This window comes from Aspergillus vadensis (genome assembly GCF_003184925.1).
Source record: "Aspergillus vadensis CBS 113365 unplaced genomic scaffold BO88scaffold_33, whole genome shotgun sequence".
Classification (NCBI taxonomy): Eukaryota; Fungi; Ascomycota; class Eurotiomycetes; order Eurotiales; family Aspergillaceae; genus Aspergillus; species Aspergillus vadensis.
The window spans coordinates 280798-308769 of NW_020292071.1; the positions used below are offsets into that span (position 1 = coordinate 280798).

Below are 27972 nucleotides of genomic sequence, written 5' to 3' on the forward strand. Positions count from 1 at the left end.
GGATGATTACACAAGACACGAGAATGAGATGAGCATCAAAGAAAAACTCACGGAAGAAACCTTAAGATGGCGGGATCTGCAGGGCCGATGGTCTCATTTCTTTCCATCGCCAGCCAATCACGCATTATATATGCATAAATTGCGCATTCTTCCATCCTCTGGATGCAGATCTTGAAGTAAAGGAAATGAAATCATCTGAAGAGATACACCGCCAGTTAAATGTGTTATTAATTACTCATTTACTCACTGGTCAACTATCTACACACTGTACACACTGCCCACTACCTATCCAGCCCCTGCCCAAGGGTAGCAAAGAATGAACCATTCTCGAATTCAAGCCGTCGTGGCAGCCGATGCCAAGGGACTGATCGCCGTCACGCCGGGATAGAAGGAAGTCGGGATGGTAGGGATGGGGATGGACGCGGTCGTGCCAAAGTCCGTGGTGAGATCCGCGGCCATCGTGGTGGCCGAGTATCCTGAGGGCGCCGTGGTGACAGTCTGGGTGGTCGTGTACGAGGTGGTGGAATCGCTGTCTTCGAGGCAAAATCCATCACCATACGCCGACTCGCAGGTGTAGGTCTGCTCATCGCCGCTTTCGGTCCACATGGCAAAATCCTCGATGGTGATGTCGGTGCAAGGGGCCGTGTCCGAGCATACCACCCTGATGGGCCCGCGTTCGGCACCATCCGCCTCCGTTCCCTTCCAGTTCTTGAATGTGATGTTACTCAGTTCCACGCCGTCGCCATCCACGGCTGTCATGCTGCTCCAGTAGCTGTCAACATCCAGAGAATAGGCGTTGCCGTGTCCTGCAACGCATTAGCTGAGGCTGTATATACCTAGTTCGAGTGGGCCAGACATACCAATAAAGTTCTCCAGAAGGGTGTTCTTGACTGTCCCATTACCGCCATTGCTCTTGATCATGTACATCTGGTTGGAACTCCAGGTGTAAACGTTGCGGTACAGAATATCAGTGATATCGGTGTCAGCGCCGAGAGAACCCATCGCACAACCTCCACTCCAGTTGCAGTAGATGCTTTCCACTAGGATATTGTTGGCAGGGCTCTGCGGGTTGTCAGTAACCGAGCTAGGGATGGTCATACTAGGTGGGCCCTACCTTGACCGTGACACATTCATCCTTGTTGGTCACCTCAACCTGGTACATGAATCAGCACAGAAAGCTTTCCATTGTGGTATGATGTGGAACATACGTCGTGAACCCAGATGTTGCTACCCCACACATCAATCCCATCCAAGCCGCCCGAATTACCACCCCGGATAGCCATGTTATACACTTCTCCATCGGAGCAGTCGTCCATGACGAAGTGGAAGGCTGGCGCGTCCACGAGGATGATATCATGCACCGCGAAGTTGCTCACATCCTGGAGTCGCAAAATCCGTGGCCCATCAAGATCGCCCTCCCGGTGGTACACATATCCGAATCCCTGGACGGCACCAGAGGACGAGTTACTGTACAACTCAAAGTCGGAAGAATTCTCCACCAGAATCATATTACCTCCATCGGTGCCAGTACGGTAAATAGTACCGTCCAGGATGATGGCGGTCGCCTTGCCTCCTGACAGAGACACCCAGGTATCCATCGCATAGTCACCAGGAGGAATATAGATCAGACCTCCATCCGAGCACGCATCCCAGGCTTCTGAGAGGGGAGACCCAATGTCGGTGGAGTTGTCCGCCACAGCACCATAGTCCAGGATGTTACACGTCTTGGTCGCAGCCTTCGAGTGTGCCGAAGTGAGCGGACCGACGCTACCGGAGAGCTGGCCGTTGACCAGCAACGGGGCGAGGGCGAGAGCGAGGATGGAAAGAGCAGGCATGGTGAGAAGCTATCTTGCAAGTGTCTCTCTGCTTGGTATCAACCGATCACAGCAATTGCCGCCGGCCTTTTATAAGCATCCAGTATGCCACATACCTCGTGGGCAGCTCCTCCCACCGGAGAATCCATAGCCGCCCCTATCATCTCAGCTCATATGAGGTGCCTGCAAGGATTGACACGACGGTGAGAGACGGCAGGGTTCCTCGATATTAATTTTGGATTCATTGTTTCGTCCCGTTGGTTTCCCGTTCCTGGACCGATGCCGATCATTTTCTTCTCGTGAATCAGAGGTCAAGCTTTAGCTCAGGCCTTTCAGAGCAATTCCTTATTCACGGAGAAATCAACTCAGGAGCAGGGACCCCGCCGGCTTCGAGACGACCGCTGACGGGCGCTCGGCTACTTCGAAGGGGATATTGCAGCGATGATCATGTCGGAGCTGACGAAGAGTCAATAACTAAGTCCCTTTAGCGGTTCTACAGGACCGCTTGGCAATCCACGAGTCAGGGTCTACCGTTGGCAAGTCTCATGATTGCTGGAACGTGCACTCATCAGTCGACAAGAGTGCATGGATTTCGGATTCAAGCTTACGTACCTGCAGACTTTGAAGCTTGTGTTCGGTGGAAGATTTTACAGAGACTAGAAAGTGTATCGGATGGGAGATGCCGTAGCTGCTTACGTATGGTAACATACGTTACCGGTATATACGGCACAATACGCTGTGAACTAGTGACACACAATACATCTCTATGTAAGTACGCGTTTGATACAGACAACATAGTATCATGGAAATGGGTCTCTAGTGGATATCTCGGCAGTTCCGATCGCGAGATTCCCCATAGTAAAACCACAGCCACAACACAACCTGAAAACGACCAATCTATCTCTTTGCCGAATCTTCTCCTATCCCCCTTTGGACCCTAGAATACGCGTGTTCTACCTCCTCCGGAATATCAACATGACCAATAAACCCCTTCCCCATGGGCCCATACCCATGCTCATCATCTCTCAGCCGTGGAATCTCACCCAGAACCAGACCCAAGAAGCGTGACATACTCCACAATGTTCCCGTCACCCCTGGCATACTACCATCATCATCATCATATACCAACTCACCCTCCTCAAGCTCAACTCGAGGCACTATAATCGGCCAGCTGAGCAACTTCGGGGGCCTCGGCGCATACGCCTTTTCAAATGAGGCAATCGTCCGCCGAGCCATGGTCGGATCCTGCACAATAATCATAGATTTAGGTTCCGGGATACCGTTCCTTGCCAATAATGCCCGTGTCTCTAAGGCATTCTGTCCGCAATTCGTGGACTTATCTTCTAGTAAAACCGTGCAACCGGATTTCTGAATGAAGGTGGCATCAAAGCACCGGGTGAAGATGGTATGCAGGACGTGAGATTCTGGCTTGCCTGTGATTTCTGGGACGAGGTGTGCGTAGTCTGGGTGCCTCGATACGGCCTCGTAGAGATGTGGCGTGGAGTGACCGATTCCACCGCATAGAACGAGTGTTTTGGTTAATTGGGGGTTGCGCTCTAGGTGTTTGAAGACCGCTTCTGCGGGATAAAGCACTGCCGAAACACATATCACGATGCAGTCGGTGTTGATCGGGGGGTGGGATGATGCTGGGATTTGTTCGTGGGCTAGAAATTGCGCTAGCAGATTGATGTCGTCCGGGTTGATGGATGAAGATGACATCGTTTTTGCTGCTGGATTCACCGACTAACCAACTAGCTTGGTAGCTAGCCGATTTATTGAGTTGTTGACTTTAGTTCAAATTAGTTGCTTAGATTGCATATCGTGTGTTTGAGGCAGATGAAAGGAATTGGAGATTAGTTAATTACGGCCCTTTCTGGAACGATGATTGGTCCATCTTCTTGCGGGGTATCAATACCCCGAGACCCCGATTTGTCTTCTCTCCCATGTAGGTCGCTGTTTATCGATTCCAAGAGTTGCACGGCGTTTTTCAGCGAGACTTGACCTGCTAAGTATATATGAGATGCCATAGAATGTGTATGTAGTATCCAATAAGATGTAGAAGATACACCTACTGTAGGCATACATTTTACCCAAATATTTCTCCCTAATGTTGTTCACAACAAATGAACCATTTGATGACAAACACGGTGTTTTCCTGCCATTCATGTGAGCCACTTCCTGTTCAGACTCCAGATGGTAGTTACTACTCTTGAGCTGGTTGTTAGTTATCTTGACAGCGAGTGAACATCTCAGATGATTGTAACTGGAACCCCTGAAAAAAAAGGATAGAAACCTTCAGGAACATTCCTTCCCTTTCTTCTTTCTGCTGGATATCTAATCTACTTATAATTCAAATGAATAGTTAACCACGGTAATTGCTTTAGGTCCATCTAGCATGAAAAGGTGCTCTCCCCTACTTTACAGTTCTACCCATGGAATACCATCGGCTACCACAAAAATATTTCCACTACCGCCTCCGTTAGGTGGGAGACGCCGAACAAACTGTGAGCTTTACTGATTAGATCGACTATAGTGGTCTTCTGAATAAACAGTATGGGGGCTATACTCTCGATACTGACAGTTAAATAAGACACCTCGTGGCTCCTGCTTGACAATTTCCATTACACAAAGAGCCGTCCACGTGATACCATCGCTGACGAAGACAAACTCACATCACACAGAAAAGAAAGCACTTACACGCCCCTCAATCTTGCATGTTCCACTTCTTTACCTGTCCCAGGAGACAAGGCTACAATATTTTTCTCGGGTAGACCAGATCAAGCACACATCAACACAAGACATACGCGACGTCTCAAAGATCATTGTCGATGCTGTCAACTGTCTCGAGGGTTCGCCGTGGTCTCGACAATCTGCTCGACAAAGTCATGGGACTTAGAGGATATGTGCCTACCGATGGTCATGTGAATATCCACAATCTTAAGTGTGTTGAACATGTAATTCGGTTTGACTTTGAGCAGTTGGACAATCCCCAGACTTGTTATACAATCTTTCCCCCGGTCTTTTTTCGTCCTATGGACTCAACTCAATTACAGAAATCCTATCCTGAAATACGCGGATTTGCGAACATTGATCAGTTCATCGGCAAAGTGTTGCCCAAAACCCGTTGTAGTCAAATAGCTAGCCTTATCCATGATCGTGCGACCCGTGAGGCAATGATTCATCAAGGGCTTCAGTTTGTTCAGTACGCTCCTTGCAAATAATATCACTCCATGGCAAATATGCTTCTTCTGCTAACATTTTGCGTCAGAGCACCAGACAGTACCTTTTGGTTGGAAACGGATCTCACATGTCCTTACGGTAAAGGGCGTGATTGGTGGTCTGTTTCCAGGGTCTTAGAGCCAGAACCAAGGAATGTTGATGGGCAAGCCTATCCTCATCTGGCTATTCATCTCATTGATACGAAGGAAGCTCGGGAAGACTCCAGACTCTTCTCTGAATTCAGTTCATTAATTTTTGCTATGCGAGGCCGCGCAAACCAGTGCAAGGTAGATTCAGAGACAGAGAAGTGGAGGCTTATGGAAAATGATGGTGAAGGGACAGAAGAATATCCATATCTCTTTCCTAATGAAGAGTACTTTCCTGTACTTCTCTTCTCTTTTGTCCTTCCTCAACACGCAAGAATCCTTACTGCATGTATGGTCCAAGAAAAGCTGGTCAATAGACAGTCGAAACTGTACAGCTTTGAATGGAAGAAGAGCGCGCCGATTGATTTTTTTCTTCGCCTTTACCTGAGCCGTCCTTTGGAGACCCGGGGGTGAGTACGACTATGTCCTCCACCGCACTTTCCCCACGCGTTTTTCCTTATGCAGTTTCTGCGTTTACTTGTGTAATGACAACAACCTACTACAGAGTACTCAATACTTCATGCTTTTTAGTTTTTGTTTTTTCCCCCTTATACCAATGTCAAATACTTGGATTTTCTTTTCATGCAAACTAGCATTTATTCTTATCACTATCATAATTGCCCTTTGGTTGCTTATATTATGCCTTTTATATGCCCCAAAAACAAAGCTGAGTGGACAGCAGCGGCTAAGACATACAATGTCATCGGCAAGACATTATTGACCTCGGCCTGATCTGCGCTCAGGATCCAAAGTGAACAAAGAGCAGTACCTATTGTATCGTGTCCTGCTGCCCGACTGCAAGGAGCCAGAGTCTCTAAATCCTTTACGTCTTGGGATCCCTACGACTCTCATCACCCAAGCACAGAATGTTCTATGTAAAAGACAAACATATCAACTACATATGAAAATGTTGGGGAATGACAACTGGACTGATCCAGCGTCGGGGTCATTTGGATCGGTATTAAGACTGCAGTTGGGGATTCACCAGGGAAGGCATATGGGTAAGAAATGAACATGCCAGACGAAGACACAGTAAACTCTGTCTTTTTGGCGCTTTCCAACTCCATGTCCTCCACACTCTCCGGAACCAACAGTTATTCTGGTTCGGGGGGGGGGGTTGATTTTCTACTATTTTGTTTTCTCTCTTGCCCAGCAGTTCAAGTCTAAACCTGCAATTTCTCTGGTTGACTCGGGGACGGGACTGGGACATCGGGTTCAACATGCACTATACAGTCTATAAACTGCAGATGACGCTAGTATAGTCGTACGCAGAATTGAAATTAGAAATGTTTAGTATTCTATCCAAGCATCAGATCAAAGACAGTAATGGATTTGTATCCATATTATTCATCAGAAACTGAATGAAAGCATTTAACAATAGGCGAGAGACATGGAAAAATACAACCCCCAACGGTGAATTGCAAATGTTTGCCTGCAGCAGGCACCCACCCTCGAATAATCAACACATGTTCCTGGTATACTCTCTTCGCATCTTTTCCAGCATCTTTCTTTCAAGCTTCACTAGCCGCGCAACTAAGTAGGGGACATACCTATCTAAACAAAAAATCAAAAAGCTCACCTGCATCTATGGGTTGCCAACCCATAGGAGGCTACGAAAACCGCTTAGTGCGGTTGTTGCAGACGATTTCCAGCAAGACGATGGCACCTTCTTGAGCCTACGTACTACGTGTCAAGGGCCAGCTCGTCCATGCCCAGAATCGTACCCAGGACTCCCGAGTGTCTCTGGTTCTACACGGCCTAAGGGACAGGCAGAACTACGGGCCCGGCTTTAAGCCACTCGGTTACCCTGGGTTTGGTTACTGATTACTTTCCAGAACTTCCCTTGTCTGTTCCCTTTTTCTTTCTGAAAAAGGTAGTTTGGGTGGCCTATTTGCCCAGGTATCGATTCTGGCGGCCTGGTTTCCCTTGGGGGGTGTGAATTGGTGGGTGTGGGGGGATGCTGGTGGTGGTGAAGCTATTCGGGTCCTTCCCTTTCTGGTCTATATCATGTCTTCCCGCATCCGCACCCCATGAGGCTCTCACCATAAATACTATTCCTTATTTTCTATTGGTGATATTCATATTTTCCTTCTCCATCGTCGTAATCCATTCCTACTTTACTTTATCAAAAGTAACATACAGTTCACCTCTGCAGACTAGCTGTGTCCCCCGACCCACCGATTCTTGCCAGTTTTTTCCCTGAGTCACTCTCCCCCATATATCCTTACTAGTCTGTGAAGTGAATCCGGTGCGCTACCTCTTTGTTGAAAACTTTTCCATGTATATTGAAAGCCTACTGTAGCCCGGTTTTTGCCTGTGACCCTGGAGAGTCTAAGAGACAAGCACACCTTATCTCTATTAGTCCTAGTGAGAATACTTTACGGTAACTGTAAATCTGTACCTGTTTTCTTGAGAAGAAGCTAAACCTTTCTTATTCCAGTATCTGATTTGACTCTGGCTTGTGAATGTAGATAGCCTGTTGCTCTCATTTCTTGACCTACTTCTTCATCCATCTAGCCAAGTGCACTTAAGCCTTGCGTTTATCATCCGAAAATGAGATCTTTCCTCCTCAGATCATTTTCGTGCTTCTTGAAAGCCACGCTCTTTTCTAGATAGTGTGGCTCATACTTCACATGGACGGTTATACTGGACCGATTGATGTGTCCCTATAACTCAGGTTTGTCGGTAGCAAGATAACCCAATTAACTAACACTAGTCTCCCATTCTAGTCCTCTTCATACTTGAAAACACTTTGGCTTCCTGTCGCCTGGAAGCTTTTGCAAAGGCAGTATTGCTTGTATTGGCCGCGCGATTGCTACGAAATGGATCAGTGCTTTCAAACACACGCTTGTGTATATGCACTTACACCTACGGTTGGCAGCACAAAGTGAAGGCTTTCAGTAACTTCGGAACACATGGACCTGGCGAGCTAACAACTTTGAATTGATTAGGTGTCCAAGTCATACAAACCCTACCAAAGCGCTATAGCAGAACAATTCATCATGAAGTTCGATGTACTTCGCGCGTCAAATACCGGCGCCAGTACATGGACCACCGCTACTATACAACGCGAAGGAGCCATACTAGCCCAGAAGATCTTACAGCAATATCACGACCAATACGCACTTTACAGAACAACATTTCCGATAATCACAGAGATCCATAACACATACGATTCTGAATTTCGATCACCAACGTGGTGAATGGGTGGCACATCATTCTTATCGCGCATCCGAGTCGTTGCTATCAGCTGCACACCAGAGCATAGGGCTAGGACGTTCAGGGAGCACTAAGCCGGATCTGTGAGAGTGTAACGGCGAAAATCAATAGCCTGGCTGATTGCTCCGGTGAGGGAGCTTCTTCGTTCTTCTTTTTCATTTAGACTCATACGATCCTTGATTTCTACTTCCTCCACACCTCTAGTCATCATTCTTGATCAACCGTTGGCAGCCGCGTGCCAAGGAAGCAGGTTCCGGTGGTTGTTTGCCGAGAGAGCCATTCATATTGGCTGCCTCGGCTAGATAAATGGAATCTTCTCTCAGGAACGACCGATGCCCCAGCTTCCGCAGTTCTAGCATCAATGCACCCCAGCTTCCGCCAGTACCGATTTGGCTGTGTATGCTCCATCTATGGCAGTTTCTGTCGCTCGACTGACTCAAAGAATTGTTCTTCCGGCCATCCCGAACAACTGATTGCCCCAAGCCCAGATTTCTGGGCCACCTCTCTTGGCAGCGATGAAGGTTTTAAAAACAGCTGCTGCCTTTCCTGGTGGTTTGTTTCTGCGTGCACTGGGTAGCCAAAGTCTGTGACAATGCAGCTTCAGTTTATCGTGGGCTCTTTGCTTCTCTTTGGCTCTGCTTTGGCGGCCCCAGCTCTGCCAGCAGATGCAAGATCCCATCCCAGCATTGATTCTCTGGGTACGCTTCAAGCTCTGAAGTATAACAACTTGGGCCCAGGAAACAATGGCACCGCCGCAGTCTTGGTCTACGACCGACTGCCATATCTCAGTGCAGAATCTCGGTGTGCATCCATTGGCGAAGCCCTCTATCCGCTGCAGGATGTATCCCACGCCAACGCCACAGAGATAGGGTACCAGCTTGACTATCTGGTTTACACGAAGGATGTGGAGGCGAATAGCTCCTTCTGGATAGCCAAAGACTCGCCCGATGGCTGTCAGGCATACTCTCAGAGTCGTAAGCAAGTTATTTCCGCTCCATGCGATCGACAACTGCCTGCCCTTTGCACCTCCAGCGTGCCTCCCACTACCGACAAGGACAGGGAAGCCGTGAATAAGTCAAAGATCTCTATCTCATTCGATGACTACCGTATGACTGGCTATCGCGACGGGCGCTCGTTTCGATTCCTAGGCATTCCCTTCGCAGACCCGCCAGTCAGGGACCTGCGATTCGCACCCCCACGTCCTTACTCGGGTCCCAAGAAGATTGACGCGACTGAAATGGCGGACTCGTGCATCCAATCAGTTTCGGGTTTTGGTACACTCGACAATGGCGGTATCTCGGAGGACTGCCTATACCTGAACGTCTATTCTCCTGTCCTGCCCTCGTCACATGACAGAAAGTCCACCCGCAAGCCTGTCGCGGTATACTTCTACGGCGGTGCGTTCACTAGTGGAACCGCGTCCATGGTCGACTACGATGGAGGAAATTTCGCTAGCCGCAACGATGTTGTTGTTGTGACAGTCAACTACCGAGTCGGTACTCTAGGGTGGCTGACCACGGGCAACCTCACCACGGGCAATTACGGCACACGCGACCAAATCCTCGCATTGAAGTGGGTCAACAAGTATATCGAAGCATTTGGTGGAGATCCAAACCATGTCACAATCTTTGGCCAATCCGCCGGAGGTCAGAGTGTCATTGCGCTGCTCTCTTCGACTGCAGCCCATGGCCTATTCTCCGGTGCCATTGTGCAGTCCGCCCCAGTAGACCTTCCCTGGTTCACACGTGAGGTGTATACCAAGATCGTTACTCCCAACATCGCGGGGGCTGTTGGCTGCAACGGCACAACATCGGAAACCGCCCTCATCTCCTGCCTGAGATCGGTTCCGGCAACCCGGTATCTGGACAACACTACTGAGTTCGAAGCTGCCATGACAGCCTCCACCGAGACTATCGCCAGCGATTGGCTGCATTCATCCGAGATCCTCGCATCAATCGAGCCTTTGATGCCCATAGTAGACGACACCGGCAGCGGCATCATCGACGACCAATTCTACCGTCTTCTCGCCTCAAACAAGCTACCCAACCGCGTACCCACCATGTTCACAACAGTCACTACCGAGGCCGCCCTCTACGTTGATCAATACGTCCCGAACCTCGGGGCAAGCGAAGCTGCTCTCGAGCTCGTCTACAGCTACGCCTACCCCACCTCCCTCATCAAATCCATCATCGCCACCAACGCCTTTCCCCTAAACTCCTCAGACCCCGACAGCGTCCGAAACACCGTCGCCGACGCCCTCACCCACAGCGAATGGAGCTGCCCACAAGCCTACCTCCTCCGCCACGGCGGCCGCCACGCATTCCCACACCTCTGGGAAGTCGAAGTCCGACACGGCCACGTCCAAACCACCGTAGATGTGCCCAGCATCTGCTCCCCCAACACCGATTTCAACGCCACATGCCACTCCGCAGATGTGCTTCCTGCCTGGGGCACTCTCAACAGCAAGACAAAGAATGTCTCCCCATACTACAACAAGCGAGACATCCTGCATTCCCGCCTCATGAACGACATCTTCGGTTCATTCTTCCGCACCCGCAATCCCAACCCCGATCTGGAGATGCTGAAGCTTCGTGGACCCGCCTACGCATCGACTTACCAGATCTTTGGTCCTCGTGGATACTACATGCCCGAGTATGAAATCGCGGAGCGGAATGTCAGTGTTCTCGACATGCCCCCGTCGATTGTGACGAATCCGGGTGTTACGGAGAAGTGTGCCGTATTTGAGGACTTTGGGTTTAGCTTTCAGAGGGCTAATCTTACTGTTTGAGTGTGTGGGTTGGAGACTATACTATATAAGTACGGATGTATATTCTGACGTTTGGAAGCGGATATCAGTAACTACGATGCGTATACTAGCGGTAGAAGCATCATCCTGGAGTCGAGGAATACAAATGTAAATTTATAATTTGAAAGGTTCTAAAATTGCTATAGTACATTGCATTGCCTCATAAAAAAAGTGGAATTGTAGTCAGTTCAAAGATGCTTAAGCGGGATCGAAAATATATAGAATCGCACTTTGCTTTCTCGCAACCCACATTAACTGTTTACACTCCCTGCTATGGTTATTGACAACATCGGTCATAACTATGTACTTACCAACCAAACAACCACTAGTAACATATCAAGACCCCTCTTTAGTAAAGGGAAACAATCTGAATTATCTGATATTCGTAATATAATAAGTAATGTATACTAACGAGATAAAAGAGAAAAGATGACCCATGGAATCGAATGAGGTAGAATAAAACAACAGAGAGAATAGTGAGAGACCGCGAAAGAACCAGCAGAAACTCCGTCTAACTCTCTAAAAATACTCATATCGTCGTTAATCGTAACATAGCCGACCGCCATCGGGTCCGTCAGTTTATCATATCATATCATATCGTAGCACGTAGCATTATCATCAAATGTGGGGTATTGGCCATTCAGGAAACCGCCCAAGCAAGTAAAACGCCGGTCATTCGTGTATTCCATACCCCGCTTCGTTCTTGCTGTCGTCAATAATGGCTCTGCGCGGTGTCATTCTTCAGTCGTTGTAGCGTAGTAGTACTGTAGTCTGGGGTAAGGTGTATTCATTAGGTGGGTAATGTTCTTTGTTGTCGTGCTTAGAGGCGTGATTCTGAGTTGGGGTGATCATTCTTGTTGACAGATGTAAAGAAAAGGTTGTTGGGATTGTTCACCGGTCGTACATGGTGGACCGTCGGCTTCTCGGAGGATATTCCATGTCCGGCATTCCTACGGGGATTCCTCGGGCTGGCGATGGCTGTACCGGATTAGCCCATCTCTGAGGCCGATATCCGCCTGAGGGGTAGCGGGAACGCTCCGGAGTTGCCGAGTTACTGAAACCAGAGGCGTTGGGGTTGACGTGAGGTCCTCTATAACTTCGCCGGCCGTCATCGCCCGCACGCATGTCGACGTCAGGTGGGGGAGGCGGTCGGACTGGGTAGCTGCCATTCCTGTTCATGTATCGAGGATGCATGTGCGTGTATACCGGCACTTCATGGTTGACCGGGACAGCTGCGGGATCGCTAAACACGTGGTCGCGGAATGTTGGCCTTGGAGTCCGGGGAGGGCGGACCGGCTCCTCGGCATATATTCTCGATGAGCGTGCCCGACGGGGACCATCGGAGTCGTAGGGTCTGGCCGAGCTGGCATTGTACATATCCCGGTGCATGTATTGTCGCTGATCATCCGGGGAGAATGCCCGTTCGGGTCTTCTGGCGTAGGATTCATGCGAATGGCGGCGAGCGTGAGAATGGTGCGGAGTGTCTGGACGCAGATGACGATGGTGTCGATTAGCGCTGGGAGACGCGCGGCGTACTGCACCTCCAGAATCCTCGGATGATGCATCGGATGCACTGTTCCCAGGCAATGTATTTGGACTGACAGGCCGGGAATACGCCGGAGTGCGATCGCGACCTCTTGGTTTGGGAGCAGACTTGGTCCACATTGGAGGTGAAGGAGCTCGGCGAGGCGCCTCAACGTCTGGTGCACGGGGGAAGTATGTTGACTGAACCCGACGGGTGGCTGACGGTGGGTACTCGCCGCTGCGCCGCCTCTGGTGCCTACTGGGAGGGGAAGGTTCCTCTGGGACTAGGTGAGGGCGATGTGTTGACGACCGACGCCGTGGAGGGAGGCTGGTCTCTTCCCTGGTGAGTGGAATGTCTTTGTTGGAGAAATGAGAATGGTAGGTGCCAAAGCTCGGTGGAGATGCACGCAAGATGTTTCTCTTAATGTAATCGAGTTCGAAGCGTCGACTAACCGACTCGTGCCATTCTACCATTTCCGGGTCTGGTCTGTCTGGAAAAGCTTCCCGCGGAATTTGTTTGGGAAAGAACTCCCCGCTTGGAGTTTCAATATCCCACAATTCGACCGCATTTTGAAGGTACCGGCAATGCTCGTCCGGATCGAGAAGGAGCTGAATGGTCTGCCATCGCACAAAGCCATTCGGCTGGAGAGCTGGAATGGCGGGGGGTTTGTAAGGATCGGAGGTTGGCTGAATACTATGAAAGCATCCCAGGCGTTGGTAGATGAAGGAAAGCGCGGACGGTTTGGTCTGGAGAAAGAGGACGTCATAGTTGCCGCCCACTTTGCGATAAAAAGCTGCCAGTCGTTCTGGAGTGAGGTCGGCGGTAGCGTAGTCGTCGAAGGATGTCTTCGCACGCGAACAATGGGAGATAAGCTTGGGTTCATAGTGCGCAGCAACTCAGGAGAAGCTCCCCCCATTCGCGACTTACGATGATGCGGGCAATTTCCAGGCACAGCTGTTCCAGCAGCGGGGCCGGACTCTTATCGGCATTGATCAACACTCCCCAGTAACTCGGGCCCTGATGATCATGGGCGGAAAACATGGCCGAGCTAGAATGGGGCCCGGTGTAGAGGCATTAGACGGCAATGAGAGCAGCGGGGACATCAATGGGGGGAGAATGGGGGGGGCAGGAGGAGGTTGAAGAAGATGGATTGAAGAACGAGGCTGGGAATGCGGTAGTTAGTTTTGGTGAGGTGCAGCAGCGCACCTGCACCTTGTGCCGCAGCAGCTCTTCATGCCATTCAAGGCATAGTGAAGACGCGTGATCGCGGGCGGTTAGTGGCCTGTCAAGCGCAAGGCTTCGGCCTGGCGGTCAGGCACCCATCCAGCACAGGCTCCACTGCGGGGGAGCCCAAAGGATGTCAACTCGTTTGCTGGCACCGTCAACACGCCAACTCAATCCGCCTCATCTGCTCCCCTTCATGTTATTGGCGTCGGACCATGCTGGCGCTGTATGCGACAGAAAGCCAAATGGGGCCCTGCACGAGGCCGCTTTTGGGTACCTGAAGGTTTTTTTGAAGGTCTGACTTCCGGTCTGCCCTCCTCCGTCAAAAAGTCACTCGCCATTGTGGGAATCATCTGATGATGATGGTTGGGTTGGAGGGGTTCCCCCCATGAGAGACTATCTCTTACTACTCTTTGACTACAGATTCCAGACGAGCTTGATCTACTGGCTTCGTCACATTCTAACTATCCCTTATTCCTAATACAGCTGGCTTGATCCAAGCGACAGAGCTCCATACCATCTTCACCTGTCGGCCTCGGTTGAGGTACATGATCTAGATTAGCATCATTCGTGACCACAACTTCGAGCCCACATTAGAATGATATGACATGATCTAACCCTCATTTGAGCTGATCAACAAACGCTAATGGGCGAAGACATGCTCCCATCCTCCAATAATCCCGTCTCGGGTTATCTTTGAAAGTGCTACAGGAAGACTGCCGAGGACTGCTGAAAAAGATGACTTATGGCATGTGCATAAGTTTGGCTGCATCCTCCTGTCTCAAACCCACGAAGAAAACTCTACCATCTCTCTGAAAAGACTGAGAAAGCACGCACGTACGCAACGATGCCACCAAAGAAATCTCTTCTCAAAGGGTATGGTCCGGGCAGCCGAGCCTTATGGAGCAAGACCAGCTCCTGCGCCACCTGCTCGCTCACAGGCTTCGCTTGTGCCAGAACCGGCTGGATCGTAGGCGAGGCCCGCGCCACAAGCCGCTGGAATTACTTCCACTATCACCAGGGCTCCTCTTCGGATGATGGTCTCCGTCAACCACCCCAAGTAATACCTCGAGTCTCTCCAGAGGCCAAATCTTCCCGCACGCAAGTGTCTTTTCGGTACGAGCCGATTACTATGCCGTATATCACCTTTTCACGTTATTCATAAACAGAAGGGTAAGAATACTCTCTAGGTGTTTCCATTAGATTTGTCAACGTGTTTGTGGTAATAACTGGTTACCTTTGGAGTTAGTTAGGCGTCCAGGCTATTGATATCTTCTCCCAAAGAACCAGATGTGGTAAAAGATCTCGTCATGATAGCTGCAACGATGTGAAGCACAATTACATGCATTAGTACGTACTGCAGCAAGAATAAGTGTGAACGCATAGGAGGCGGTCCGGTAGATCCAGCTTCTTTCACACCTTCATGATAAGCATGGTTCTTGCTGAAACACCGATCCAAGCTGATGCCTGCCTTATGCCATACGGGAGTAAGGCACCAATGAAAAAGGATCAGGCTCCCTAATGCCAGGTGGCCCAACTAGTTTCGCAGTGAGTAAGCTCAATTCTGCTGATCAAGTTCCAGCCAATGGAATCAACATAGCTGCCAGCCACTCGTCCCTCACAGCAACCCCACGAAGGACAGACAAGGTAACGATGAAACTGCTTGTCCCCTTACTGGACTCATGATTCCCATTGCAGAGCCTATTAATAGACAGTAGTTAAGCCTTTGGCTTGGCTAATGGTGGGTGGGGCGTTTTCTCTGCTGGCCGCCCTTGCCAGTATGTGTGTATTCTGTGCACATGGCCTATGTGAGTCAAATCATGCATGCACATGAGGATGTCGCATGAGCTCCAAGATGATTCAAACATAGATGCTGTGGGTGTACTTTATTGTTATCCCGAAATGACCTCGATAACCATGGCTTATCAAGGCAGTTCATGGCCCCCAGTGTTCAGACACGAAATTGGAGGTACTGAATAGGCGCAAGTCGAAGTATCCGTCCACGCCAGTAATTTTGTTCTTCGGCCCTGCAGTTCCTTCATGAAAGGCCTCATGAATCAATACCTGAAGAGCCAGATCAGATCTCAGAACATTTGCGAGTCAGACAGTCGAAGAATGTGAGTAAAATCAAGGTTTGGAGAGACTCGACGAATTATTCACAGCATTCTCTCAAAGTACCGGGACAACCTTCTGTACTATTGGGGGGCATACTTTGGCCTCGTAGGCCTAGCCTGGGAAAACGGCTGCGACGCGGTCCGACTTTGGTAAAATTGTTTGTTGATAGGCATCAAAATACCGGGTCGCCATGCTTGTTGCTCGGGCCTGACCAGATCAAGCCGACCGGCATGACCACGTACCTTAATCAATCGAACCGTGGGCCGAAGATGCTCGTTTTATTGGGTGCAGGACCAGACCTGTCAGATTCCGGTTGTTGTGATTGGGCGGCGTGCTGCCGATCCAGATTCCGCGCCGACCCTGGCCCGGGCCCGTCATTCCCGCCGAGCTGTTTGGAATTCACGCACCTCTACGGCAGCATTGCAACGAGTCCAGCATCCGATGCTGCTGGTATTCGGCAATAATGCCCTCGATTCTCCCTGATCCATCCTCGCTTGAGCTTTTGTTGTTTTTCTTAATCCCTGTTATACCCGCGTTTGCGCTCCCTGTTGACGTCCCTCGTTCTATGGTTGTTCGGGAGGTCACAACTTAGTCCATTATTTGAAGCCTTCACTTGTTAGACTGATCCAATCTCTACTTCACTCTCTTTCGCTGGCGCTCCAGCCGTAAGCGAAAGCCAACGTTATCACTCATATTTTGGTTGACTGTGTCAACGTAGCTTTGTTGATTTTCCTGATATTTATTATCGTTGACGCCTCCAAGCTCCAGGCTGAGCCATCGTACGGCCCTTGAATCGATACGGCACAGACACCTTATTTATTCTGAAACCAGTGAACTGCGGCACCCCATGTCTGGCAACTAGTGGAGCAGCGTGATCATGGCACTTGTCCGGGACCCGGCGTTCTGGAAACGCTTCTCTGCCGCTATGCACCTCGACGAAGAAGCAAAGACGGAAACAGGACCAAAGAAACACACCATCTGGACGTATGTTAGGGTCCCTCGTGTGGCATTATAGTTCACTTGGCTAATTATCAATGAAAATCGGCAGAGATCATTGGATTGAGGCCCAACGCCAGAAAAGAAGGCGGACGTTCATCTGTGGCATCTTGATCTTTCTCATAGTAGCGATAATTGTTGCGGCCATTGTTGTCGTCATCTTGTGGCTGAAGTCGAGAAACTGGCTCAAGCCTGAAACAGAAGCAGTGCCAATGTGAGACAAAAAGTGTTAACTTTATTGGCCCATACGAATCAACAACGAATACCCTGTGGCTCACTGGTGTTTGAATGCAACGTTGGTCGCGATATCATCAATAGAAGGCGGAAGTACGAAACCTTCAACGTTACTGGAGGTTCAATTCTCCCAAGCAAACTGTGCTGGGGCCATCTCATACCATCTCAGCTGAAAGTGAAAGGCGGAAATCTTGGAAAACGAGGTTCGGGAAGCGAAAATGTGGAATGACAGGGAATTCTGTGAATATGACATCTGGGCTAGTTATGGACGAGCAGGTCTCATCTGTAAATTTAGTCTCATCATACGGCGTTCAAGGTTGGCTTTCGGAGAAGGATACCCGGCATATGCTCGCGGACATTCCGGCATCTACTAGGCGTCGCCTGAGTTTATAATGATTAATCATGATGGGCTTCACGTTGACTCGAATCTCCTTGGAAGACGCTGGGTGGTCCTTGCTATGGTCCCAAATAATGAAACGGGTGGACTCTCTGAGGCACAGGATCTCTTATAATATTGTTAAACCATCAACCTTCGGCAGTGTTGGGAGCCGACTGATCCGACTTGAACTTATTGAACGAGACAAGCGGATCGCTTACTAGACTAATGATAAGTGTCGAGTAGTATTAGATGACTAGACGAGAGACTAGGAGATAAGAAGTTTGTGTAGGAGCAGTCTAGTCTTCGTTTATTACTTGAATGATACTAGGAAGCTTGTTATCCGCATGGACCTGCCCAATGCGGCAACACAAGCGCCGGCAGCCGCTTCTGTATCAGTCACGTGTTGTATCTAGCATTGTCATCCAGGAAGCTCTTGCATGGAATAAATAACCTCAGTGAAATGCGACAGGCCTAAGTTAACAGCGTGAGTAACGAACAGGTGCCAGGTGTATTTAAAGATGACTGTCATAGCTTATCGTGATGCATTGGAAGCTCGAACAGCTCAGCGGACGGCGTACCGGAAGCGAACAAGTCAGCTTGGACAGAGAGCGCTTATCAGCGGGTCTAGCTTATCGGGCTTCTCCGCACGTGTGGTGCTTCCCCCGCAATAAAAGGACGGCGCCCCCCTGCGTTGTGACGGATCTCTTTTGCTGCGCGAAACGTTGCTCTCCTCCTCTCTATCTCTCTCTGTCCTCCCCCTTGGGCTTCTGCACAGACTCCTAAGGAGGTGACACACGATGCTTCCCCCCTTTGATTACTTTACGTACCGTCGCATCCGGTAGGTTACCCTGGTGCCTCCATGCAGTAACCCAAGCAGTCCTACATAATCCACATGCAACTCAGCCGACGGCTCACTGACCATTCACAGGGACCTCAAAAGGAGGGAACGGGCGGCTCGATTTGCATCGCTATCGCCAGACTACCATGCGCCCTTCTCGGCTATCGACAGAGTTATCATCAACAAGCCTATCCAGGACTTGGTGTATGAGGTCCAGAATGATTCCCTGGCACCTTTAGATGTCCTACGCACATACGGCAAGGTTGCAGTCAAGGCCCACGAGAAGACAAATTGCGTAACTGAGCTTCTATTGCCTGAGGCAGAATCATGGGCTCAGTCCGAAGTAAACCTCAAGGGTCCCCTGGCGGGTGTGCCCATCTCTCTGAAAGACTCGGTGCAAATCAAGGGCTTCGATATTACTCTTGGCTATACCAAGTTTGCGTGTAAACCGTATAAGGAGGACGGTCCAATGGCAAAGCTGCTAAAGGATGCTGGTACGTGGCCTAAACTACGGAAAGTCGCAAAAAGTATACCTTGGCTAATGATGAACTCCGTCAGGTGCCGTCCCATATGCGAAAACGGCGCTGCCCGTGACGCTTCTGTCGTTCGAATCAGCAAACGCTCTTTGGGGTCATTGCCTTAACCCACACGTCCCTGAATACTCCCCTGGAGGCTCGACGGGTGGTGAAGGTGCTCTGCTGGCTCTTGGTGGTCGCATTGGTATCGGGTCTGATGTCGCTGGCTCGGTTCGCGTTCCCGCGGCTTGGAGCGGCATCTACTCCCTCCGCTGTAGTACTGGCCGTTGGCCCAAGGTGGGAGTTAACACCAGTATGGCTGGCCAGGAAGGTGTTGCCAGTGTCTTCAGCCCGATGGCCCGTACTTTGAACGATCTCACCTATTTCACTAAAGCTATTGTCGGAATGAAGCCTTGGAACTACGACCATACCGTGCACCCTATCTCCTGGAGAGAAGACGAGGAAGTCGAAGCGCAGAACAAAAAGCTGAGGATCGGCCTCATGAGCAACGACGGTAAGTTTCAATTGTGGAGACGTAAAGGATGCTGCTGAACGTTGCTGACCACATGCAGGTGTTGTTCCCCCTACGCCGGCCATTGAACGTGCGATTTCCACTACAGTAGCCGCCCTCACTGCCGCTGGGCACACTGTGTCTGAGATCACACCCCCGGCTGCTGCTGACACTTTTACCGGTCTCTCCCTCGCCTCGCAGCTGCTCAACTCTGATGGGTGCGTCACTTTCAACTCGCATCTGCACAGCTTTGAGCCATCCGACCCTGGTGCGGATCAGCTGACACGGATTTGCAATCTGCCCCGTCCTCTGCGTTATCTCTACTATCTTTGGGTTCGATACATCCGACGGGATGAGAAGTGGGCGACGCTAATCCGCGGATTTGCCCCCAAGTCTGCAGCAGAGCTTTGGAAGCTCACTGCGCAGCGGGAAGCTTTCCGGGCGACCTGGCACAGCTGGTGGGATGCCGAGACGCAGCAGTACGATTTCATTCTCTGCCCCGTCAATGCGACGCCGGCTCTGCCCCACAAAGCCATGCACGATGCGGTATCTTCATGCGGATACACGTTCCTCTGGAACCTGCTGGACTACACGGCCGGTGTCCTGCCCGTGTCGCACGTGGACGCGAAGAAGGATGCCCTGTCCGGACCGTACAAGAAGGTGTTGAAACAGCTGGGAGCCAGCAACGCGGTGGCCTACGGGGCCTGGAAACACTACGACGCGGCGAAGATGGCGGGATTGCCTACCGCGGTGCAGGTGGTGGGACGCAGATGGCAGGAAGAGAAGGTGCTGGGATACATGGCGGCAGTTGAGGAGGCCTTGGAGCAGTATCAGGACCCAGTGACCGGGGAAGGAGGAAAATACCCATTGATTGAGCTTGACTAGATTTTATTCCCCGGAAGTGATTCCCAAATGGGGGGGATGAATGAACGAAGTATAACATTACGTCTTTTTCCTAAAAAAAAAAGTCTATAACCGAAGTACTATTATCCTCTGCATCGAGATCCGGGCCGAACCATGGACCAGCCCAGGTCACCGGGGAAGAAACAGGGGATTCGGGGTCTGGGAGAGAGCGGCGGCCGATGACATCTAGCCCATCAATTACTGATGAAGGAAAGGATAAGAGAACGAGAATTTTAGGTTATAAGTCGCCGAGCAGTGGTTCCAAGTACGTCATGGAGGGTCGACCCATTGTTCATGTGATGAGCAAGGCAGAGAGAGAGGGTAAGGGTAAGGGTAAGGGTAGGTTAATGCTGGGACGCCACCCATCCCCCAACCCAGATAGATCCTGCCCCAAATTCTCCAGGGGCGAAGGCACCATCGCCGCATTAACCTTAAAAAAGGATGATGGCATTGCAACAACAAGCTATGTAAGTAAGAACTTGGGGCCTGGCCCCCCTTGTCTGTGACCGGCTCAGAGCATAATGTACTATCTGTACAGTAAGAATGTTATGTTACGTTATTTTGCTCTGCATATGAGAGAGGTACTGTACTGTAGTGTACTGTAGTCTAGAATCTAGAATCTGAATGTTTGCTTGTTTGTGTGCTTGCTGCTGCTTTTGATCTGTCATGTCTAGAAAGCTGATCTCGGATAAAGTGATCATCGAGCAAAATGGGTCAATGCTAAGGGGGGGCGCGCTAAGTTGCTGCTGATTCGGAAATGTAGAGAAAAGCGCAGAACCTAGAGAGATAATGGTGGTGATAAGGGGAGAAACGATGAAAAGAAAGAACGAAAGAAAGAAAGGGAGGGAGGGATAATGAGTGACCTGTCAGGCCGAGCTTGCAGCGGATGGGTCCGATAGTTGGTGTGGGTAAAATAAAAAAGAAAAATAGGATATACTTTTGCGGTCAACCTTGGGAATTTCCCCGCATTGACCGGTGGTTGGTTATCGGTTGGGGGAGATCCATGGATTGTGCTTGTCAGAGAGAGAGGGTAGGGGGATTTAAGGTGTCGGGGTGAGCGACGGAGGTTAATGAGTGAGGGAGTTAATTGAGTGAGTGTGGAAGGGGAGAGGGAGAGGAACAGAGAGGGTGGTGGTGGTGGTGGTGTTTGGAGGGAAAAGAAAAGATGATATGATTACGAAGGGATTAGTAGAGAAAAAGGAGACGGAGAGAAAGAGAGATAGCACTTCTTGCGCTCACTGGAGGTGGTAAGGTGGTGTGGAGGAGGGACCACTGCAGAGGATCGATCGGAGAGCAAGCATAACTAACTTAGTAACTAGAGCAATTAGTAGATAGTGCGAATGTTAGTTGCAGAACTAGACACGGATCTAAGTTCAGTCAAGATGGGTTAGTTTTTTGACAGGCACGAATTAATCGCTTGGACGCTTTCAATGGTTGGGGATTTTGCTTTTTTGGCTCTCTTCAGCGACGATCCGCGCCGCTTTTCCTCGTCCTTTTTTCCTGCTCTGCTTTTCGCTTCTCTTTCCTCGCTCTTTTTATTCTCTTTAATTTAATTCAACTTTCGCTCGCCCCCAGACCTCCCTCTCTCTCTCTCTCTCTTTTCTGCCTTTTTTCTCTCGCGGGTTTTCTTCTTCCCCTCCCCCAATTTTATCCGCTCACCCAATCTTCCCCCCCAATCCTTCTTCCGTCATCTATCCTCTCCTCGCCCCCTTCTTCTTTCTGTCTTTCTTGTCCCTCCCCCTCTTCCTTTACCCCCCCGGAATATTGCTCAGGCACTCCCTCCTGCGTTCAATTCCCATTTAGCCTATAGATTAGCGCCAAGCGTCGGTCCGATGATTCTTCCCTCGTCTCGCGTCTCGTCCGTCCCTCATTGATGCGGCCCAATCAAGCCTCCGCCGCCGCCGCCGCCGCCTTGACTGCAACTACTACAACCACTACTACCCCTGCTATCCTCACCACCATCCTCGTCCCCTGGTGCGCCTGAACAACGCTCCCTCCTTCGCTCCAATTTCGTCTCGCTTCGTCCACTGCATCCTCCTCGCCTCGCCGGAACAGAATGCTACCGTGGGCGTCTACCGTGCTCAACCGTCCTCGTCGCATCCTGTGCTCTTGATCGGCAATGACCCTTAGCGGTGGAAGAACGCGAAGCAGAAAAAAAAGAAGACAAAGCCCTCATGGCGTCTACTAAAGGTGTCGCCGCGGGGCGGAAGAAGGACGCCATTCACTTCGTCAATGCGCGCCCAGCATCTGAGACGGAGCGGATCAAAATCCAGCGGCTGGTCCGCGCCCATGTGGGCAAATGGATCTCCGACCAGACCAAAGATCGTTCGTCCGGCCCAGAATCGCCCGACAGCAATCAATCCCAGTCGTCCTCCTCGTCCCCAGATGCCACCAGTCAGTCTCCGCCACAGGGTGCAGTTCCGCCCGGCCCAGGCCTTCATTTGCTGACGCCTCCGAACGGCTCTCCGTCCCCCGCTGCTCTAACGCCTTCCGCTCTTCCCCTGACCTTCCCCTCACAACACACCCCTCCGTCTGGGACACCCATTCGCCGTACTTCATCGGATCCTTCCACGTCTTCTCCAGAATATGGATATGCCGACTGTCCGCCCTCAGCGCAGGGGGTGGCAGGCGAGTCACAATTCCAGTTTGATCCGGAAGAGTTGGAGTTAACCCCCGAGACAGTCTGGCAGTTCCAGCAACAGACTCTCGATGAAACCCCCTATGATCAAAGCGAAACTACGAAAAGGACTACGACTTCTGATTCGTTCCACGCACCGGCTCCCTCGTCGGCTACATCGATGGATTTTATTGAGAGCTTCGGTTGCGTCGCCGTCGATCCGTTTCATACGAACCCAATGGATCTGGCGAGAACGGAAATTGCGGCCACAGAAGAATACTGTTCGTGCCTATCTCTTGTTCCTTCATTATATTACCATTCCAGAGCGCTAACATATGCTATTCGTAGGTCTCTATGTCCTGTGGCCCGGCCTAACCCCCGTCTCTCCCGGTCAGGAGACGCGACCATCCAGCACCAGCTGGTTACCTCTCGCTTTACAAGATCGCACGTTATTCACTGCCTTCGTGTTCGGTTCTCTATCTCACAAGCGCCTTCGGTGGCTCAATGGCTGGATTGCCAGGGAATCCTTCCTGCCAGAAGAGCAGCGGATATTGCAATGGTGTGAACTGGAAACCATCCAGAACGTTACGCGGGAAGTCAGTAATCCCAGTCGAGCGGTGTGCGATTCAGTAATTCTCGCTGTCATCTGCATGGCACATAATGTCGCCGAAGATCATGGACGGGGCATCCATCGGACGCCACCGTTCGATCCGCCGCTGCCACGTCTGCAGTGGCTGGACGTCTATGGGGCCCTTCCGCCGAACCTGGTCCATATCAAAGGTCTGGTGCAGATGGTGCGGTTACGGGGAGGTATCGAGAACCTGACCCTCCCTGGGCTCGCTGCAACCCTGTCCTTGTATGTCTTATCTTCCCCGGGAGTCTCAATTCTCATCACAACTAACCATACTCCTCAATTCTAGCTCCGACATTGTGACCTGCAGCACCTTCCTTATGCCACCCGTATTCACCTTCATTCCCCTCTTCCACGAGCGGCGAAACTTCACCCTGCAGAAAATGCTCGGCTTCACAACCGTCGATGTAGAGCGCCGATACGCTCCCCTTCGAGACATCGGCCTCACCGCTGAACTAGTGGAAGTGCTATATGCCATGCATATCTACATGAGACTCGTCGAAGAGCACATCAAAGCCCACCTCGTCAACCCCGACTACTCCCTCATTTCCGACCAACGCAATCTCACCCAATACACCCTCCTCTCCCTCCCCGCAGCCAGCCAACTCGAAGGGTTTTCCGCCTACAAGCCACACGAAATCATCTACGAGGCCTGCCGACTCGCGGCCCTCATCTACGGCGTCGGCGTCGTCTTCCCCCTCCCCTACCAAAGCACTCCCCTCGGCCAACTCGCCAAGCTCACTCAAAACGTCCTCCAAATCGCCGACCTCGCCTCCACCTGGAGCCACCCACAAGCCCGCATCGCCCTCTTCTGGGTTCTCGTCCTCGGCGGCATCGCCGCAGACGACCGGCCCGAACGAGCCTGGTTCGTCCACGTCCTCAGCCAAGCCGCCGCCAGCCACGGCATCAGATCCTGGGTCGACGCCCGCAAACTCCTCGGTCTGATGGTCTGGTCCGATCGTGCCTGCGATCGACCGGGTAGTGATCTCTGGGCGGAGGTGAAACTAGCCATGGTTAGAATGGAGTGAATCATCCTATACCCTCTCTCCGGAGCATTTACACTCCATCATCCTTATCATTCTAGTTCATCTTTCCCTTCTACATTCATCTATCACAGCCTTATTCAATGGTCTCTGCCTCGTTTTTATATTCCATTCTCTTATTCCTATATTTTCTAATCTTTTATTCTTGTTATTATTATAATTATACCCCGCTCGGAAGGAAGTGTGCGGTAGATAAGTATGAGTCACGAGGTTACGAAGCAGCAGCAGCGGAAGCAGAAGCAGAAGAAGCAGTGTGAGGTAGGATGGGATGGGATGTGTTGCAGGGATAACGGATACCTGTACCAGCTTGGTGATGGTGGTGGTGTTATTTGTTTGTTCGTTCGTGCATGCGTTGTGCGGGTTGCGTGTGTTTTATCCAGAGTGCAGTCAGTACATTAGATCGTTGCTTGTGCTGTTTGTGTAACTACGAGTATATACAGGTGTTTGGGAGGAAGAGAAATTGAGGAAGGAAGGAAGGTGAATATAAGTATAGTAGTTAATGAAGTAACATTATCATTCCATTTTCATTTTTATTTTTCGTGAATGGTCGTGTCGTGGTGTGTCGTGTCGATCTGGAGTGGGGTGGGTGGACTGAACAATACTGAATATAAAATAAGAAAGGACAAGAGAGAGAGAGAGAGAGAGACTGCTGGTTTATGCCCCTAGGCAAATATATCATCCCAACCCTTCCAAACAATGATAATCCAATCAGCTGCTGTAACTATCTATGTGTCTATCTACAGGGGAAGGAATGTATAGGCATGAAGTAGAACCGCCGGGGTATATAAACCCAATCGAGCGATAAGCCTTTTCGACCGGCAAGGCTTGTTAAGAAGACGGGCCCCCAACTGCAAAGGAAGGTCGACGGCCCCGGATACTATTACCTAGCAACGGTGTCGTCTCATCCGCATACCAGTCCCGAGCATTTACCCGGTCATCGTGGCCCGCCACGAGTCCACTCTCACCGTTGGCTCCATCGGCGGCTTCTTCTTGGGCTAATTTGGCGGCGGCTAACTTCTTGGTCTGCCATGAGACGTATGCGACTAAGGCTAGGCCAACGGGGAAGGTAATCCCTGTAAGCATCGCGTTGACGGGAATGGGATTGCGGTCGAAGACGCGGAAGACAAGCGTGTCGAGGCCTGTCTGGGCGAAGTTTCCTAATCCAGCAAGACAGATGATGAGGCCGTATACCTTGCCGAAGGTCTGGAAGCCGAAGACCTTGGAAGAGTAGTCGGAGACGGACGTATAGTAGAACGGCCGGTATATGACGAAGAGAATGATATTGGCGTAGCCGGCGAGGATGCTGGGGATGCAGCCGAGGAGGCCAATGACCGTGGCGGTGATAACGAGGATACCAAGCACAACTGGGGTCCTAGCGTTGTCGAGGATGGCGCCAGTGAAGGGGACGGAGATCAGGCCGCCGAGAGGGAGCAAGACGTCGAAAGTAGAATTCAACGCTTTGGCACGCTCGGGCGAGTCGAGAAGATAGGTGTATTGTTGACGAATGGTGGCGACGAAGTAGTTGATTCGAAGCATCTGGAGGACAGTGAAGAGTGTGATGAGCACGAACCACGGGGTGCGAATTTGCTGCAAGGCTGAGCGGCCATGCAGGGCACCCCAGACGCCGCCAGCAGTGTGAGGGATAGTCGCAGTCTGCTGCTCTGCTTCTAGTTGTGACTGAAGATCCTGCTCTGGCGCAGGTGCATGTAGCAAGTCCTCGATTTGATTGATAACAGTCTGCCGCTGAAGACGGCGGTCGTTGCGCTGCCGTTCTCCTTCGTTACGGTCATCAATAGCTTCGTCCACCCGGTCAGCTGCCTCCGCCACGATATGGGCTTCTGCCTGCTGGACAAGCTCTCCTGCCGTCTTGTAGGAGGTTGTGGGCATGACCGTTAGCTGAGCAGTCAGGATGAAGATCGGTACAACGAGATAGATAAGGAAGAATCTCGATGTAGTGAAAGCGCCATCAGTCTTCTCGTTTACTAGCCGAAACACGAGAAAAAGTGCGCTGGAAGCGTCGAAAGCACCCGTGAGGGTGGACAGGATCAGACCAGAGTGGGTCGGGAAGGTGTTCGACAGTTGATATGATGGGACGAAGATGAAGGGTCCCCCGAGCGACAGAAAGAGATACCCTGGTAAATAAGCATCAAATGAGAATTTGGGTGCGAGTCCTAGTAGAAGACTGCCCACAGTTAAACAGATACTGCCGATGATGCCACACACCCGGGGGCCATGGGTGTCCAGTATGGCCCCTACGGGCAAGGCTGACACATTTGTTGCAACGGCGGCTACCGTAAACATTAGATTTAGCCTGAAAGTAGCCTGTTAGCTTTTATGTACTGATACAGATCGGTATGTGAGACGACGCACCGGATGTCCTGTCGATAGCATACATCTGAGCCGCTATCGAGCTCGTCCTTTGAGCACAGGTTGCGGTAGACACCTTCTTTGACGAAGATGGGCTTGATTGCCGCGAATCCAAAGACTACTCCTGCAGAGAGCAAGCAGTATACAACTGCGATACATACCTGCACTTTGGAAGGTCAGAGTGTGCATTGTCCCAGTGGTGAGATAGGCAACTTACAGATTCGTTTCCAGCGGCTAACCTCAAAGGCTCCTGTAGTTTCTAGACCCGCAGGTTGCTGTGGCCTCAGTGTGTTATCTTCTTCTGGTTGCTCCAAAGGTTCGGCCTCATCAGCCCGAAGGCGTCTGGGTGATAAACCTCTGTAGGGTCTGTCAGGCTCATCCACAAAGGTCTCGTTCCACCCGGGTCCAGCATAAGGATTAAAGTTCAGGCGATCTCGGAAGGGGGGACGGCTACTAATGTTTGATTGAAAGGATGATGACAGTGAAGGCTCCGGAAGGTCATGATATCTATCTTCATCGTCCGAGTCCTCTGGTCTCGGCTGACGGCGGAATGCAGCAGGGTTCTGTTCCCAAGACTCCAAAAAGGAGATGCGGTTGAGAGACATTTCTCTACTGTGCACAATGAGAGGTTAGGCATGGCTAGAGACCGGGATTTGCTTTTTTTCAGATGGATTACCTCGGACAATCCCCCTACCCCGTGATTCTGGTTCGCCGAGCGACCAGATTTATATAGTGTGATATGTATACAGTAGCAGATATGCGTGGTATTCGCGAGGGACAAGCTATGACGATGTCTGGTTGGCTGTGGAGTCCGACCCGTTTTCGGCCCGTCGATCAAAAATAGGAGGGGCGGAGAAGCTTCAAGAGCCG

The 27972-nt window shown here is 50.8% G+C and overlaps 9 protein-coding genes across 9 annotated transcripts; 5 read left to right on the plus strand and 4 right to left on the minus strand.

Annotated features, from left to right (window-relative positions):
• Positions 1–326: 326 nt before the first annotated feature.
• On the minus strand, positions 327–2004 carry BO88DRAFT_188849 (rhamnogalacturonase rhgA). Its single transcript, XM_025701803.1, has 4 exons — positions 1209–2004; positions 1115–1153; positions 861–1062; positions 327–806 (listed from the first exon to the last, which is right to left on the minus strand). Exons 1-4 carry the CDS (start codon positions 1833–1835, stop codon positions 334–336), a joined length of 1341 nt encoding a protein of 446 aa, XP_025557906.1. The 5' UTR covers positions 1836–2004; the 3' UTR covers positions 327–333.
• Positions 2005–2538: 534 nt separating this feature from the next.
• On the minus strand, positions 2539–3632 carry BO88DRAFT_408786 (YdcF family protein). The gene has a single exon (XM_025707801.1). The coding sequence runs from the start codon at positions 3531–3533 to the stop codon at positions 2712–2714; it is 822 nt and encodes a 273-aa protein (XP_025557907.1). The 5' UTR covers positions 3534–3632; the 3' UTR covers positions 2539–2711.
• Positions 3633–4479: 847 nt separating this feature from the next.
• BO88DRAFT_447302 (uncharacterized protein) lies at positions 4480–5593 on the plus strand (the record flags this gene model as incomplete). Its single annotated transcript, XM_025710351.1, has 2 exons — positions 4480–5007; positions 5083–5593. Exons 1-2 carry the CDS (start codon positions 4643–4645, stop codon positions 5591–5593), a joined length of 876 nt encoding a protein of 291 aa, XP_025557908.1. The 5' UTR covers positions 4480–4642.
• A 3152-nt stretch (positions 5594–8745) lies between these two features.
• On the plus strand, positions 8746–11332 carry BO88DRAFT_408787 (putative cholinesterase). Its single transcript, XM_025707802.1, has one exon. The coding sequence runs from the start codon at positions 8991–8993 to the stop codon at positions 11184–11186; it is 2196 nt and encodes a 731-aa protein (XP_025557909.1). The 5' UTR covers positions 8746–8990; the 3' UTR covers positions 11187–11332.
• A 289-nt stretch (positions 11333–11621) lies between these two features.
• BO88DRAFT_398161 (uncharacterized protein) lies at positions 11622–13770 on the minus strand (the record flags this gene model as incomplete). Its single annotated transcript, XM_025705310.1, has 2 exons — positions 11622–13624; positions 13653–13770. 2 exons carry the CDS (start codon positions 13768–13770, stop codon positions 12096–12098), a joined length of 1647 nt encoding a protein of 548 aa, XP_025557910.1. The 3' UTR covers positions 11622–12095.
• Positions 13771–14800: 1030 nt separating this feature from the next.
• On the plus strand, positions 14801–15118 carry BO88DRAFT_458442 (uncharacterized protein; the record flags this gene model as incomplete). The annotated part of the gene is made up of 1 exon (XM_025711037.1): positions 14801–15118. The coding sequence occupies one exon, from the start codon at positions 14801–14803 to the stop codon at positions 15116–15118; it is 318 nt and encodes a 105-aa protein (XP_025557911.1).
• Positions 15119–16945: 1827 nt separating this feature from the next.
• On the plus strand, positions 16946–20426 carry BO88DRAFT_458443 (putative acetamidase; the record flags this gene model as incomplete). Its single annotated transcript, XM_025711038.1, has 5 exons — positions 16946–17052; positions 17117–17278; positions 18606–19009; positions 19074–19544; positions 19603–20426. The coding sequence occupies 5 exons, from the start codon at positions 16946–16948 to the stop codon at positions 20424–20426; spliced, it is 1968 nt and encodes a 655-aa protein (XP_025557912.1).
• Positions 20427–22618: 2192 nt separating this feature from the next.
• Positions 22619–24720, plus strand: BO88DRAFT_458444 (uncharacterized protein; the record flags this gene model as incomplete). The annotated part of the gene is made up of 3 exons (XM_025711039.1): positions 22619–23342; positions 23410–23917; positions 23982–24720. 3 exons carry the CDS (start codon positions 22619–22621, stop codon positions 24718–24720), a joined length of 1971 nt encoding a protein of 656 aa, XP_025557913.1.
• A 552-nt stretch (positions 24721–25272) lies between these two features.
• Positions 25273–27922, minus strand: BO88DRAFT_189023 (putative MFS transporter Fmp42). Its single transcript, XM_025701805.1, has 4 exons — positions 27779–27922; positions 27320–27714; positions 27106–27268; positions 25273–27046 (listed from the first exon to the last, which is right to left on the minus strand). Exons 2-4 carry the CDS (start codon positions 27705–27707, stop codon positions 25564–25566), a joined length of 2034 nt encoding a protein of 677 aa, XP_025557914.1. The 5' UTR covers positions 27708–27714; positions 27779–27922; the 3' UTR covers positions 25273–25563.
• Between the last annotated feature and the right edge of the window lie 50 nt (positions 27923–27972).